This window comes from Salvelinus fontinalis, chromosome 20 (assembly GCF_029448725.1).
Source record: "Salvelinus fontinalis isolate EN_2023a chromosome 20, ASM2944872v1, whole genome shotgun sequence".
Classification (NCBI taxonomy): Eukaryota; Metazoa; Chordata; class Actinopteri; order Salmoniformes; family Salmonidae; genus Salvelinus; species Salvelinus fontinalis.
In genome coordinates this window covers 19,024,823-19,039,293 of record NC_074684.1, presented here as the reverse complement: position 1 = coordinate 19,039,293, position 14,471 = coordinate 19,024,823, and the positions used below count along the sequence as shown (strand labels likewise).

Sequence of the window (14,471 nt, the reverse complement as noted above, 5' to 3'; positions counted from 1 at the left end):
GAAATATTCACAGTACTTTGCCATGACTGATTAATATGAATGAAGTCATTCAATGCTAACTCTATCTATCCGTCACTGTCCATCTATACAGAGCAGTCTACAGTGCCAATGGAAATGGGTATGGCTGTGAGTTGCATTTCAAAGTGTTTTAATGACATGGCAAGGACTAGAAATCCCGTAGGTGTTATCCTATCACAGAAAAAACTGCCTTAAATGCCAATGTGCCATTGAGAATGTCCATAATCAATGTGGTCTAGGCTACTGTTATTCTCAGTTTGTGCGTACAACCGATTCAAATTCAAACCACTCATCTAGTTAATGTAGTTGTAGGCTATTCTAGTTATAGCATATGTGCTTGGTCCTTATGTTTGAATTGACTAAAAACGAGTCTATTATGAAATCGTATCGTTTTATTATCCCATATGATAAACTCCATAGCGTGCTTGTTTGGGGTATATCCCTCCGGTAGGCTGTGTGGCTTTACGCTGACGGAAGAGGACAGCGACAGCTATGCGCTTGCGTCGTCGTGTGGACCACTTGCCCTCTGACTGGATGTTTGCGAGACAGTGTTAGCTTTATTTAGGTAATTAGTGCCTCTGTCCGTTGTGCTCTCTATTAACTGCCACAAAGCCTGATCTCACTGATGCTTTGTTTTTTGGTTTGTTGTTTGATCTCTGACACAAGAACACTTTAAGTTAAAAAAACGCATCCATCATGGTACTCTTCCAGCAGGTATCTCCCAGGGAGCGCAAGAGTGGCATGAGTTTAGGACCCAAACTCTGATTGAGAGGGGGAATGAACAGCACTCCGCCTGGATTATGGTTGGTGTGTGGACTTTATTTCATTACCTGATTTGTTTATTATGTCGTTTTTTGTCTGCTGTGTCTTTGCTCTAGTTCGCCGAGGCTGGGACAATTTGGTGAATGATCTTCCAGAAGTACTTACAGTGCAGGGTGTGTACCGCGATGTTGCAACAGGGAGAAATTGCGTAAAGTTATTTTCATAACTTTTCCGTGTGCCTCAAGTCAGATAAAATATGTCACAGTATTCTGATTTCAAGATGATAACAATGACATAACATTAGCTTAAATATTTCGTTTTTGACTCTTATTTTGTCAGAAGTTGTTTACTAGGTCCTAAATCACTTCTTTACAATTGTCATTTCAAATGTCATCCATGAAATTATGTGGAAATTGACATTACAATTCTTTAGATGTAGTGCTAAAACTAACTTTCGAACACCATTTTCATCTCAAATTGTTCATTTGGACGCTCAAAATAACGTGCCCTCAGGTGCCACTATTGTATTGTACTATTTTGTTTTCTCTCCCCCATTGTGTTTTACAAAAGTTTTTTCGCTGACTTAGTTCAATGGGGGTTTTGAGCCGACCACATGCCCCGTGCCTTTGTTTTCCCTTTCCTGTTGTGTTTTTTTTCTACCGAGTGAGTAAATTGATGAAGGCACCGCGGATAAAAGACAAATATGCATTGACAAGGGCTTTCAGCGGCAAAAGGTCATTAGGAGCTTCAGAATTATAGTGGGCTTTGCCTGATGCCAGCATATTGGCAATGAGGGCCACGGTTTACAATATAATTTAACTGGGAGAATAGCAGCAAAGTCATGTCTTTAAACTACATTAAGAACTTTTACGAAGGATGTGTAAGTATGGTGATACCAAGAATATATAGAATATTGGACGATGGTCGTGGTCACTTTGAGCCCAGTGAGTTCTCTGAATTATTTATCTCTCTGACTGTAGCATAATAAAGTGGATAGACTTGTATTTGTTTCAGAATTACATAAGAGTGTAAATATAGTAAATGTCCTACTCTCTGAATATATGTGTGTTGTTGAAATATAACCCTATTACTGCCATTCTCCATGCATTACTGAGTTATAAGCATGTTTGTAGTTGTTCCATTTAAATCTGATAATATTTGGTCCATCTGCTATTGTCATTGAGGATGCATTCCAAACGTTTCATCTGTTCATTACTCCCTTTCCAAGCTGTTTTGATAGTTTGTGTAATTCATTAAATTACAATCATACTCATGCTTCCTCAATCAGTTTTCACACATTGATTTTTTAACATTTTTTTTTACAAGCAAATGCTGTTTTAAAGCCTTTTTCTGTGTTTGTGTGTTGTTTGTGTTTTAGCTCAGGCCTCCGACGGTGATAGGCCAGTTCCACACCCTGTTCTTTGGCTCTGTTCGGATGTTCTTTCTGGGCGTCTTGGGCTTTGCAGTCTATGGCAATGAAGCTCTCCATTTCAGCTGTGATCCAGACAGGAGGGAGTTAAACCTATACTGTTACAACCAATTTAGGCCTATAACACCTCAGGTAAGAGTGCTTCCTGCATTAAATGATTTCACATGAGAAAGTCCATCTCTTCCAACTATTCAGAAACCTTTTATAATCTGTCAGAATCAGCAAACAGTGCTTGAGAGCTAATCCCATAAATGGTACCGGTAAAGAATCAGAGATCACCCATTTGCACACTATGCCATGGTGATATGGGAACAAAGGATTTTCGTGCACTTTTCACATCATCCAGTCAAATGACAAAACATCTTATTCCTGTCATGAAAAGACAGACTCGAAGATGTGCTTTTATTCAATGTGAATAACAAAGTAATGAACAGACAGGACTCAAAGATTAGCTGTTATTGAATGTGAACTTGTGAATAGGTTGTTTTACCACTAATCTGACCATAACCATAATGTTCTTCTGCTTGCAGGTATTCTGGGCATTGCAGCTGGTAACTGTTTTAGTCCCTGGAGCTGTATTTCATCTCTATGCTGCCTGTAAAAACATTGACCAGGAGGAAATCCTTCAGAGACCTATATACACTGTCTTCTACATAATCTCTGTCCTACTAAGAATTATTCTGGAAGTCATCGCTTTTTGGCTACAGAGCCATCTCTTTGGTTTCCAGGTTCACCCACTCTACATGTGTGATGCCAGTGCCCTAGAAAAGACGTTCAACATCACCAAATGCATGGTGCCGGAACACTTTGAAAAGACCATATTTTTAAGTGCAATGTACACTTTCACTGTGATCACGTTGCTGCTGTGTGTTGCTGAGATATTTGAGATACTCTGTAGGAGATTAGGTTATTTGACCAATCAATGACCTGTGTGTTATTTGCTACAGAGTTCTAGGTCATATTTCAAATTTCTGTTTGTCTTATCCAGGTCTGACATGGACACAAAGGCCGAAAACGACATACCTCTGCTTTTTTTGTTGGGAGTTGACAAGCAAAGACACTTCTTTCCATAATCCCATTGTTAAAATTAAGTAACACAGATTTAAATCTACTTTTGTCAGTAGGCTAAGGATATAGTTGTATCGTATGCAGCTTTCAATCATTGGCCCAAGTAAGAAAGAAACCTGTTATGAAAGATTATAGTACTTGTACCCAGTGAAAAGTATTATAGCATTGTTGTAGTCTTCTTAGGGGCCTATAGACATATAATGTTGTCTAATTGTCCAGTTTAACATATGGCCAATGTCATGTCATCAAGGTTAACATCTTAATACCCTACGACACAAGCAAAAATGGATTCATTTTAAGGCATTGAACTAGGCCTACAGATGAAAAAAGGAAGGCAAAAATGTATCCTAATGAAGCTTAGATTTGATTATAATAGTTGGTCTTTAATATGTTCAGGTCATAATAAATTATTAAAGGGATACTTTTGGATTTTGACAATGAGGCTCTTTATGTAGATCCCCAGAGCCAGATGAACTTGTAGATACCATTTTTATGTCTCTGTGTCCAGTATGAAGGAAGTTAGAGGTCGTTTTGCGAGCCATTGCTAACTAGCGTCAGCTCAGTAACTGGAAGTCTATGGGTATCTACTAGCATGCTAGCAGACTTCCAGTCATTGCACTAACACTAGTTAGCACTGACTCACAAAACTACCCTAACCTCTGTCATACTGGCCTCAAAGACATGCAAATTGTATCCACGAGTTCAATGGATTCTGGGGAAGTGGATAAAGGTCCTAATTGTCAAAATCCTGAAGTATTCCATTAATAGAAAATGTGTATTCATTGAAGAACCGGAGTATATAAAGGTGCTCAAGTTAGTTTGAATTTGAAAGATTTTGGAACATCTCCTTTGATGATTACTAAATTAAGGTTTTGAAATACTGTAAATAGGAATGATATCATTAACAGTAAAAAAAAAAAGGTTTTCCATTCTCCCAGATTTATCATGCAGTTCTACAAACCATTGTAGGTTTAAGTGTAATTGCTGATAAGTGCGCTGGTCACAGTGTGTATGGAGAACCCATATTTGACTGATTTAAGACACTTTTCATAGCATGTAGTATAATGCTTTTGATTTAACCCTGTGTTGTAGCCGTACTGAAAATGATTACCTCTTTTGTTTTGTATCTGTATGTTATTATCAGGCATCCATCCAACTTTTGTTATTATTTTCAGCTAAATGTATCATCTCAGGTACAATATGGCACACTGATTTCTGGTATTTGTGACAGATGGATGGTTTTAATGTTTGCCTCTTACATTTTGTACAATAAGCTGAGGTAACTGTTAAAAGAAGCAATGTCATTCATTTGGTTGTCAGTAAATCTGAGGAGTATTTTTGGGAAGTGGGATCAATTAGTTAGCAAGCTAATTCCGATATACACTCAGTCTGAAATTCTGCAGATTGTATGCTTAAAAAAGATGTTAACTTGATTTGAGCTAATTTCAGGTTCATCTTTATTAATCAGAAACTCCAGGTTTCAATACAACTATGAATATCTAGCTGACAAAGTAATTAATCCTACATCATGAAATACACCACAAGGACATATTATTTGTTTTGTATGTTTTTGATTTAACTAATGTTTAGTTGCATTGTTTAGTTTTCTTAGGGTAATTGAAATGCATTTAATTACATCTAGTTTGTCTGTTTTGACTTTCCGATATGTACTTCATAAAAATGCATACAACTTTTCACATTTGTTTAATAAAAGGGGCACATTTTATGACCCTCTTATGTTCAGACAATATTGTTCTGCAATGTGCTGTTTCTGAAAAATCTGTCTGTGCTGCTTTTTAGGTAAAGCTCGAACACTTTCTTACATCTAAAAAGTATCAGTGAGATGATAGATTTTTTATTTTATTAGAGGTGGTGCTATGCTGCTACTTTTTTGTATTGAAAAGCTGTATTGACAAAGCAATCCTACAATAAGAGGTATGCTGTGTAACCGATGTGAAATGGCTAGTTAGTTAGAGGTGGTGCCCGTTAATAGTGTTTCAATCGGTGACGTCACTCGCTCTGAAACCTGAAGTAGTTGTTCCCCTTGCTCTGCAAGGGCCAAGGCTTTTGTGGAGCGATGGGTAACGATGCTTCGAGGGTGGCTGTTGTTGATGTGTGCAGAGGGTCCCTGGTTTGAGCCCAGGTAGGGGCGAGTAGAGGGACGGAAGCTATACTGTTACATTGGTGCCCTGACCCGGATCACTGGTTGCTGCGGAAAAGGAGGAGGACAAAAGGGGGGTGAGTGTAACCGATGTGAAATGGCTCGCTAGTTGGCGGTGGTGCGCGCTAATAGTGTTTCAATTGGTGACGTCACTCGCTCTGAGACCTGAAGTAGTTGTTCCCCTTGGCCGTGGCTTTTGTGGCACGATGCTTCGAGGGTGGCTGTTGTTGATGTGTGCAGAGGGTCCCTGGTTCGAGCCCAGGTAGGGGTGAGGAGAGGGACGGAAGCTATACTGTTACAGCTGCATGCCCTGTTTCAGTTTTTTTTCTATACCCTATGTTCATGATAGCCCCATGCATTTGCTTGGGGAAAAGTTGTCCTAATGTAGTAGGCTTAGAACGACGCTTGAGCAGAGGTCCCACTTTGAATATTAAGGGGAACGAAAGTTAGGTTGAAAATAATGTATCCCTGAAAAACAGAAGTTAGCGTTTTCTGGCGACTCCGCATAGTCTAGGGAAAAATCTATATGCAGTTTAATCACAGTGGATCATTGTGGTGTTGAAAAACTTACCTACCCATCTATAAGCTACATGCAGATCCTTGATGACAATTTACTACAGATATGCCAGAATTCTCGTTGAATCGCACTCCATTCATATCATAATAAGATTGTTGGCTCCTCACAACCCGTAAGATGACCATGGAACGCTCACACTTAATCACATCACACAGTAATCAAAATGTTGTCAATGTCAATATGATGCCGTTTTGCTTTGACAGTCCTCCTTTCCTGCAGATGGCGCTAAACGTATTGAACAAGAAAGCGGAAGAATTCTGCGCAAGGAGGAGCATTGTTGTTGAGACCCAGCTAGTTAGCAAGTCACATTTCCATTAATGTTGACTAATCTGCCATAGTTAGCTAGTGTATTTACATTATTAGAGATGGCGCTCCCACCACAGCTAAAAGCCATTCAACACTATCTAAGAACCGCACAGGAACATGAGAAGAGGGATCCTGTCGTGGCTTACTACTGTGAGTTTGTACTTGCTAGCCAACTCGGATAGCTTGCCATTATTGTCCGTTTATGTTCAGCTGTCAACTCCATTAAGGGGACATGAACCGGCAAATCGCTAGTTAGCTAACTGTTCTGTGAATATAACGTATGAGGTCGATAGCTAGCCAGCCATGTCATTTATCTAACTATAGCTAACTATAACTATGGAATCATAACAACAATAACACCAGCTGTACAGTAGCTAACGTCAGATGCTAACGAATGAACGCTTGCTAGCTACAACTTCGACACTTTTTTTTTTGCTGCCAGTCTTACTAATGTTAGTGGTTACTTAACAAATGTTTACTTCTTAACTTTGCTGACTTCTCAGTCGGCTTTATCGAAAGTAGTCTAGGTTCATAGTATTCATAACTAACTAATTGCTGGCTAGTTAGTGTATTGCAAACAGTACTATAAGAGTACTCTATCTAACTATGTCACATTCTGTGAAAAAGGCTATGCCAGTTAACTATATGGTAAGCTTTGTGGTATGGCATGACTCATTTGTAAAAATAAAGGTGAAAAAATGTTGTAAGGCGTTGCCAGCTGCCTATGGTAGGGACACAGTTCATGTGACCAGTGTCTGGCCCCAGAGCCTGGCTTGATATCTAGCTTGCCAGACAGGAAAATAAAAATAGGTATATTTTCTCAAGTCTACAAATGACTTACTTTACTTGACCCTTTCTTAGCAAGCACGTTTTATTCAGTGCCACTACATGGTCTATGACTAGGCTATGTTGTTATCAAGCGCAGCCTAATTGCTTTCTGGTTGATTGTGCCTAGCTAACGTTAGCAAGCTAGTTATTTTACACAAAGGACGTTTTCTTTCACAATAGTGTGACCGACAGGGAACTGTACTGTCATCTGGGTGATTTAAGACTTTGTTAGCCTACTGAGCTTAAGCCTTGTTTTTAGCCTACTGAGTTTAAACCTTGTTTTAGGCTAGCTCTGGGAGCTGACAGGAGTCCTAAACTCTCTGACAAAATCATGAAAACAATATAGTTTAGTGAACTACTAGGCTGCAGTACCTCTGCAGTGTCTAACACATAAGGCTAGCTGCCATCCAATGAAATGTTATCACTAGAATCCTTTTGTAATAGGGGCAATCTTTCCTGCCATTCTCATTGATCGTATTTGGTTATTCTACAACGTACTCTGGAGACTTCTGTAATATAAGGCTTAAGAGTTGTTAGACTCTTAGATGGAATGTTTCAAAACAAGTGTTTGAAAAACATTTGTATTCATGTACTGTAAGGTTGAGAAAAAAGTTTTATTAAAGATTATAAACTGGGTGCTGATGCTGATTGGCTGACAGCTCAGCCCATATACCACGGATATGACAAAACATACATTTGTATTGCTCTAATTACATTGGTAACCAGTTTATGATAGCAATAAGGCATCTCAGAGGTTTGTGGTATATGGCCAATATACCACGGCTAAAGGCCGGACAAGTAGGCGCGCAAAGGATTATGGTCATTGTAGTTAATTACCATGTTTTCTGCACTAAATTGTAGAATATTGGCTTGTTGGAAACAACAACTCCCTACTACATCACACAGTTCGGGTTTGATCTGATTTTTCTCTAGAGAAACTGCTCAATGTGCATTGAGCAACAGAAACAAATGAAATGGAATTCAAATAATTGAAACAGGTCAAATGGTTGTTTAAAAAACGTAAAATAACAAATGTTGGTTTATTGCTTAGCACTACTAAGCTACAACATATGCGAATATGAAACCAATGGGAGTTTGTGTTTTTAGATAATTGAGGTTAGTTTTTAAAAATGTTACACAATACATTTTTTAAAATCCAGAAATTATAAAATAGTTTGACAACCCTGTTTGTAAGCTTTTAAATTATATAATTCTCAATCGTTTATCTTTTCCAGTGACGAAGACATGGATCAACTCTGAGCACCTTTTATCTCTTGAATGTTTTGGCATTGAGGTCCAAAAAGTCACCTTCTGAGCACTTCTACAATGGGCAAATATGTATAGAAGGTTTCATTCAAATCAAAACAGCTGTTGTCAAAAGTGATTGAATTTAAATATATTTACCATGGCTCATTACAAGATACTGACTGACAATGGTTGCTTTTGCCTGAATGGGATGTGCAGAACATGCTGTGAGGTGGATTAGCCAAATATGCTGAGGAACATGTTTTTCCAGTTTGGCATCACTGCGCAGTTTCACTGCCCGCCTGGATCTTTTGGCGGGTGTGTTTGTAGAATTGAAAGGACATGAGTAGGGATATTAGTGTCCTTTGGATGAAGTCTGTTCTGTTTTTGTGTGCCTTATTGGATAAGCCCTATTGATATTCTTCTTGTGTATATAATTATGGCTGGGGATTGTCAGTTGATGGGCTTAGACAGAAAGTCTGGTAGCTTTGGTGTTTCTTGAGTTCTCCAATTGTGTCTGATTTTTATTTAGGCTGGTTTGGGGTTTGGACTGAAGCAGAGATGGTTGAAGGTTTTTCAGCGCAAGTTCCTTGTTTCACGGCCCATGAGCATCAGAGTGGACCAGTAATTCAACATGCCACTGGAGGTCAGCATCGACATATCTCTGAATGACTCAACCCCATTGTCTTTGGAAGAAGGTTGTAGAGCTGACGGCCATAGGGACTCAGGCTTTTCTCTCAAACTGATTTTGCCTTTGTTTTGAAAGGTTATGGTTAAGAGAACCTTCATTGCTCCAAATCTAATTGTCAAGAATCAAAACGATGTAGTACCTCTACTTGATTGCAAAGTATCCTATATCCCAGGCTATTCTAGCTTCAAAGGTCCAATATAAATCAGACTCGCAAGAGGAAAATGGCTACCATTATTTGAATGAGACTGAATAGGATCAACTTGACTAGTCTACCTAATGTAATGAGGATTTTCTCACAGTTATTAGCCTGACATTTTGATGGTCTGGATGAACCCATCTGAATAGCAAATGAGCTTCCTCTTTTGTCAAGCATTCAGCACATGACAATGGTTAGAGGACTCAAGACCTATAGGTTAGTGTATTGATTTAGTGGAAGCAGGCTTTACAAAAGAGTGGTGCAACAATCATTATTTTTCTTTATCGGCGAGCCATTATATTACATTGCACAAATAGGCTTGGCGTATTTTGGTCAATGTTCATCATTTAGGCTATAGCTTACTTGATCCATTCCATATAACTAGGGAAATTCATGGTTTAAACAAAAGCACTGATTTGTTTCCCTATAATTACCCGCCATTATTGAACCCAAGCACCCCCAGGCCAAACAATGACTACAAACGAACTTCCACTTAATGGATTGCATTTTCCCTAATATGAATGTCCAAGCTAGCAGAAGGATACCACAGTGATTTAATATCCCGCCTCAGCAGCACATAGTAACCCTAACCAACACAGAGGCTTTCATTTCAAATAGAACATTGTGTTCTCCTGCTGCTTTATATTGTATAAAATGTGGCCAACTTGAAGCACAGAAGTAAAAATTGCTGAACCTCCGGTTCGACCGCAGCACCATGGGCCTGTATTCTGCCTCCTAGTGTAGGCCCCTGCGCCCTGGCATTGTGCTATAGTATTAACCTATGGAAAAGGCTCTCTGAGTTGTTTTCCCTCCCGCTTCCGGGACTTGATCTAGTCTTCCGATTGAGCTGCAGCTATAGTACATAATAACATCCTTGTAGTGAGGAGAGCTGAGTGCGCGGGCTAGCATCCCAGAATACACAATTCTGTTCTCATTGCAAATGTCAGTGAAGACTTGGTCACGCCCAGACTGAGGACTCAGCTCACACTCTTTTTATGACTAATGTCAAGCTTGCGTTGGGATGCATGCCAGGACAGGCATGTATTCCTCCCATTTTTTTCCATTTGACAAGGATTTTAGTCAAATTCTACCATATCTGAAACCCGAAAGATTGACTGAAAGTTATAGGCCGATTTGTTACTTCAACATACATTAACAGGGATGTCATGGATTAGGCCTACGTAGTGGAGGTTCAACTAACACACTGTCTATTTCTGTGGAAGAACATCTGCAGGGGGAAAAGTTGACTCACCTTTTCTTAACATTCAGTGTATTAAATGAACGACACTAATCCCTGTGAATCAAGCTACATTGGACAGTCAACCATCCCCTTTAGCTGTATTCCACATTTCTGAAATTAAAGTAAATACAATTTTATTCGTCACGTGCTTCGTAAACAACAGGTATAGACTATTTTTTTTAAAATGTTTTATTTATTTAACCTTTATTTAACCAGGTAGGCAAGTTGAGAACAAGTTCTCATTTACAATTGCGACCTGGCCAAGATAAAGCAAAGTAGTTCGACACATACAACAACACAGAGTTACACATGGAGTAAAACAAACATACAGTCAATAATACAGTAGAAAAATAAGTCTATATGCAATGTGAGCAAATGAGGTGAGATAAGGGAGATAAATACAATATAGCAAGTAAAACACTAGAATGGTAGATTTGCAGTGGAAAAATGTGCAAAGTAGAGATATAAATAATGGGGTGCAAAAGAGCAAAATAAATAAATACAGTAGGGGGAGTGGTAGATGTTTGGGCTAAATTATAGATGGGCTATGTACAGGTGCAGTAATCTGTGAGCTGCTCTGACAGCTGGTGCTTAAACAACAGGTATAGACTAACAGTGAAATCCTTACTTACTGGTCCTTCCCAACAATACAGAGAGAAAGAAAATAGAGAAATAATAGAAAAGTAAAATTAATAATAATAAATAGAAAATATGTAACATTAACTTTGCTATATACACAGGGTACTGAGTAGATGTGCAGGGGTAAGAGGTAATTGAGGTAGATATGTACATATAACTAGGAATAAAGTGACTGATATTTAACCGTAGCAGCAGCAGCAGCGTATGTGATGAGTCAAAGTTAGTGCAAAAAGGGTCAATGCAGATAGTCCAGGTAGCAATTTGGCTACCTATTTAACTTTCTATCAGGAATGGCTTGGGGGTAGAAGCTGTTCAGGGTCTTGTTGGCTCTAGACATGGTGCATCGGCATCGCCGCCGTTCGGTAGCAGAGAGAACAGTCCACGACTTGGGTGGCTGGAGTCCTCAAATTTTTGGGACCTTCCTCTGACACCGCCTGTGATATAGGTCCTGGATGGCAGGGAGCTCGGCCCCAGTGATGTACTGGGCTGCACACACTACCATCTGTGGAGCCTTGCAGAGGAATGAATGCTGCTGACTGTCTCTTTTTGTGTCATTGGACACTGTAGTTTGTCATTCTCCTACATATCTGTCTGGTGGAGAGAATACTGTAACCCCCCTGGCCATCCATGAAGTTCCCTTACTCACCAACCCCCTTCCACACTCACACACAAAGTTCTGCCCATGGCAAAATCATTTCCCCCTCTGAAGTACAGTGGATTATGGATTTTATTCTCATGGCCTTGCGTCTGTCGTGAATGGTCTCAGTGTTGCATTGTTTCAGAAGAGGAGAATTGGATGTTAAGCTGTATGGGCGTAATTGCTTGACAAAGGATGACATTGTGAGTGCCCATTGTGATGTGCAGTGACCATCATCATATCTGAGCAAAATGATCCCCATTTGCTTTCGTTATGGCTAACTGTTTAGGAAATATCAACAGGTGGCCTTTGGCATAGTTTTAATTTTCTCCCCAATTTCGTGGTATCCAATTAGTAGTTACAGTCTTGTCCCATCGCTGCAACTCCCGTACGGACTCGGGAGAGGCGTAGATCGAGGGCCGTGCTTCGTCTGAAACACGACCCTGTCAAGCCGCACTGCTTCTTGACACACTGCTCGCTTAACCTGGAAGCCAGCCGCACCAATGTGTTGGAGGAAACACCGTACAACTGGCGACCGAAGTCAGTATGCAGGCGCCCGGCCCGCCACAAGGAGTCCCTAGAGCATAATGGAACAACAACATCCCAGCCAGACAAACCCTCCCCTAACCTGGCCGAAGCTGGGCCAATTGTCCACCGCCTCATGGGTCTCCCGGTCATGGCCGGCTGCGACATAGCTCGGGATCGAACCCGGGTCTGTAGTGACGCCTCAAGTACTGCGATGCAGTGCCTTACACAGCTGTACCTTGGCTCAAACTTTTGAAAAGTGTTTTCTAAAATGTTATATTCTTCTGATTTCTGACATGCTTTGTTTTGAAATATGATAAATGGTGAAGCCATTTTAAAAGCCATGTAATTCTCTTCTCAAAAGCTAATGGTGAGCACAATGAATATTGTGCCTCTATCTAAGCTGAACCTACTAGAATCAAATCTAAACTGCTTCAGCCAACCAAAAGTAGTGACTGTATTCTGTTTTCCTTATGTCTTGTAAATTGGTCACCTTAACGTGTCTTTCCGGGGTTTTATGTTCAGTTGTAATTTGAATTGAGTCAGTGTTATTGTAGGAGAGATGGAGATAACCATGTAACAGGCCCACTATTGGTTTCAAGCCCCAGGCTTTTTCTTGTTCATTTTTAATGCAGCAGCATTCAACCTGCCATACACTAGGATGGCATCCCAGGTGTTGAAAACAACAACAAAAATCGAATTTTGCTCACTATATGAGGCCGTACAACAATATCTGTGCCTTGAATGCAGAATTTAGCCTAGCTAGATATCTTAAGGCCATGTTGTTACAATTATAACTGACTCACTGACACATGCCTATCACACATGGAATTTGGTAACAGTTCTTGTCCAGATCCATCTGTAAACATTGAAATGTACAATTAAACATTGACTTTTGCCCACTCATAGGCTTCATACTTAGAGCAGCCCTGTATCAAAGACACAGACCCCTTCATTAAAATGAACGATCAGTGTTTTTGCCATACTTCGAGAACTCCCAGCTGGGTATATTTGCTTTTTATTTTCCGCTGGGAAGTAGTAATTGCCAGTCCACCCTGTTTTACAATGTAATGACTGTGAAATTAGAGTTAGATGAGTGATTTAAAACTCAACCTTTGTCATAACATGCACTGTATGATACCCTGTCCCACCTTGGAAATGTGACTAAATTTGCTGATTTAGTATAACTTTATATTCGTATTACTAAAATGCCCTATTGATGTGCTGCTGACTTGGAAGCTGATGTTGGCTTGCCTACTTTCTCAGTTCACAGGCAGGTCTATGGAAACCTGTTGCATTCAAGGCAAAGAGGGCTGCCCAGGCAGTTGTCAAAATGTATAGGTCAGAATGACAAGTGCATCACTGGTCTCTCTGAAGATCTCAATAAAATACAGTACTTTGCATTGTCCTCTTGATAACAATTAGACCAAATTTGCTGAAATGTTGTGCTTGCTCATGGTTTGGTGTAGCCTATTCTATGAAGACAGCTTGCTGTCGAAATGTTGGTGAATAAATTATTGCATCGGCGCTACTAGGGATGGACATGCGTAATCGACTACTGAACGGACGTCAAAGCTCTGTCTTTAACCAGAGATAACAAATAATAATAATCAAATACTGTAAAACTATTTGTTGGAATGTGCTTTGTGGCTACCTGAACGGGCCATTGGAAATTGTTTTGAAGACAACGTTGATTTGCTTAGACTCTGGTGTTCCATTTGTGCATGTGCATTTGCTGGACACAACAAAAAATAATCCAAGCCATGCATCACACAGTTCCGTGTCTAATTCCCTAAATTGCGTTCTGACTGCTCCATACATACACGTGCTGAGTGCGCACACAAGCTCCCGTTAGGCCTACATAAATAAATGCCTATAAAAACGTATCTAACTGATGGGATACACAAGCTACATTCCTTGCCAAATGACGACAATTTTATCACACATTCAAAATGGACTGGATGACTGAAGTAGGAAAACATGTATTCCAAAAACGAGCTGCAGTTTTGGAATAATATTCCCATCTATTTTCCGTTTTGGCTACATTGCGAACTGCTAGTGCCATTTTAGAATTGGTTATCCTAGGCTATAACCCCCTAAACATAGACAGGTTCCACACTGAAAATACGCACCAAATAATAGTTTGATA

At 39.8% G+C, this 14,471-nt stretch overlaps 2 protein-coding genes across 2 annotated transcripts in view; both read left to right on the top strand.

Annotated features, from left to right (window-relative positions):
• The first annotated feature begins 1,700 nt into the window (after window positions 1-1,700).
• Window positions 1,701-4,985, top strand: LOC129817113 (gap junction epsilon-1 protein-like). Its single transcript, XM_055872058.1, has 3 exons — window positions 1,701-1,724; window positions 2,159-2,341; window positions 2,740-4,985. Exons 1-3 carry the CDS (start codon window positions 1,701-1,703, stop codon window positions 3,133-3,135), a joined length of 603 nt encoding a protein of 200 aa, XP_055728033.1. The 3' UTR covers window positions 3,136-4,985.
• Window positions 4,986-6,257: 1,272 nt separating this feature from the next.
• The window catches only part of LOC129817459 (vacuolar protein sorting-associated protein VTA1 homolog), a 45,408-nt gene continuing 37,194 nt past the window's right edge, over window positions 6,258-14,471 (top strand). The window contains exon 1 of the mRNA XM_055872730.1: window positions 6,258-6,471. Coding sequence (XP_055728705.1) covers window positions 6,381-6,471 — 91 coding nt within the window. The 5' untranslated portion in view covers window positions 6,258-6,380. The remainder of the gene's footprint in view (window positions 6,472-14,471) is intronic.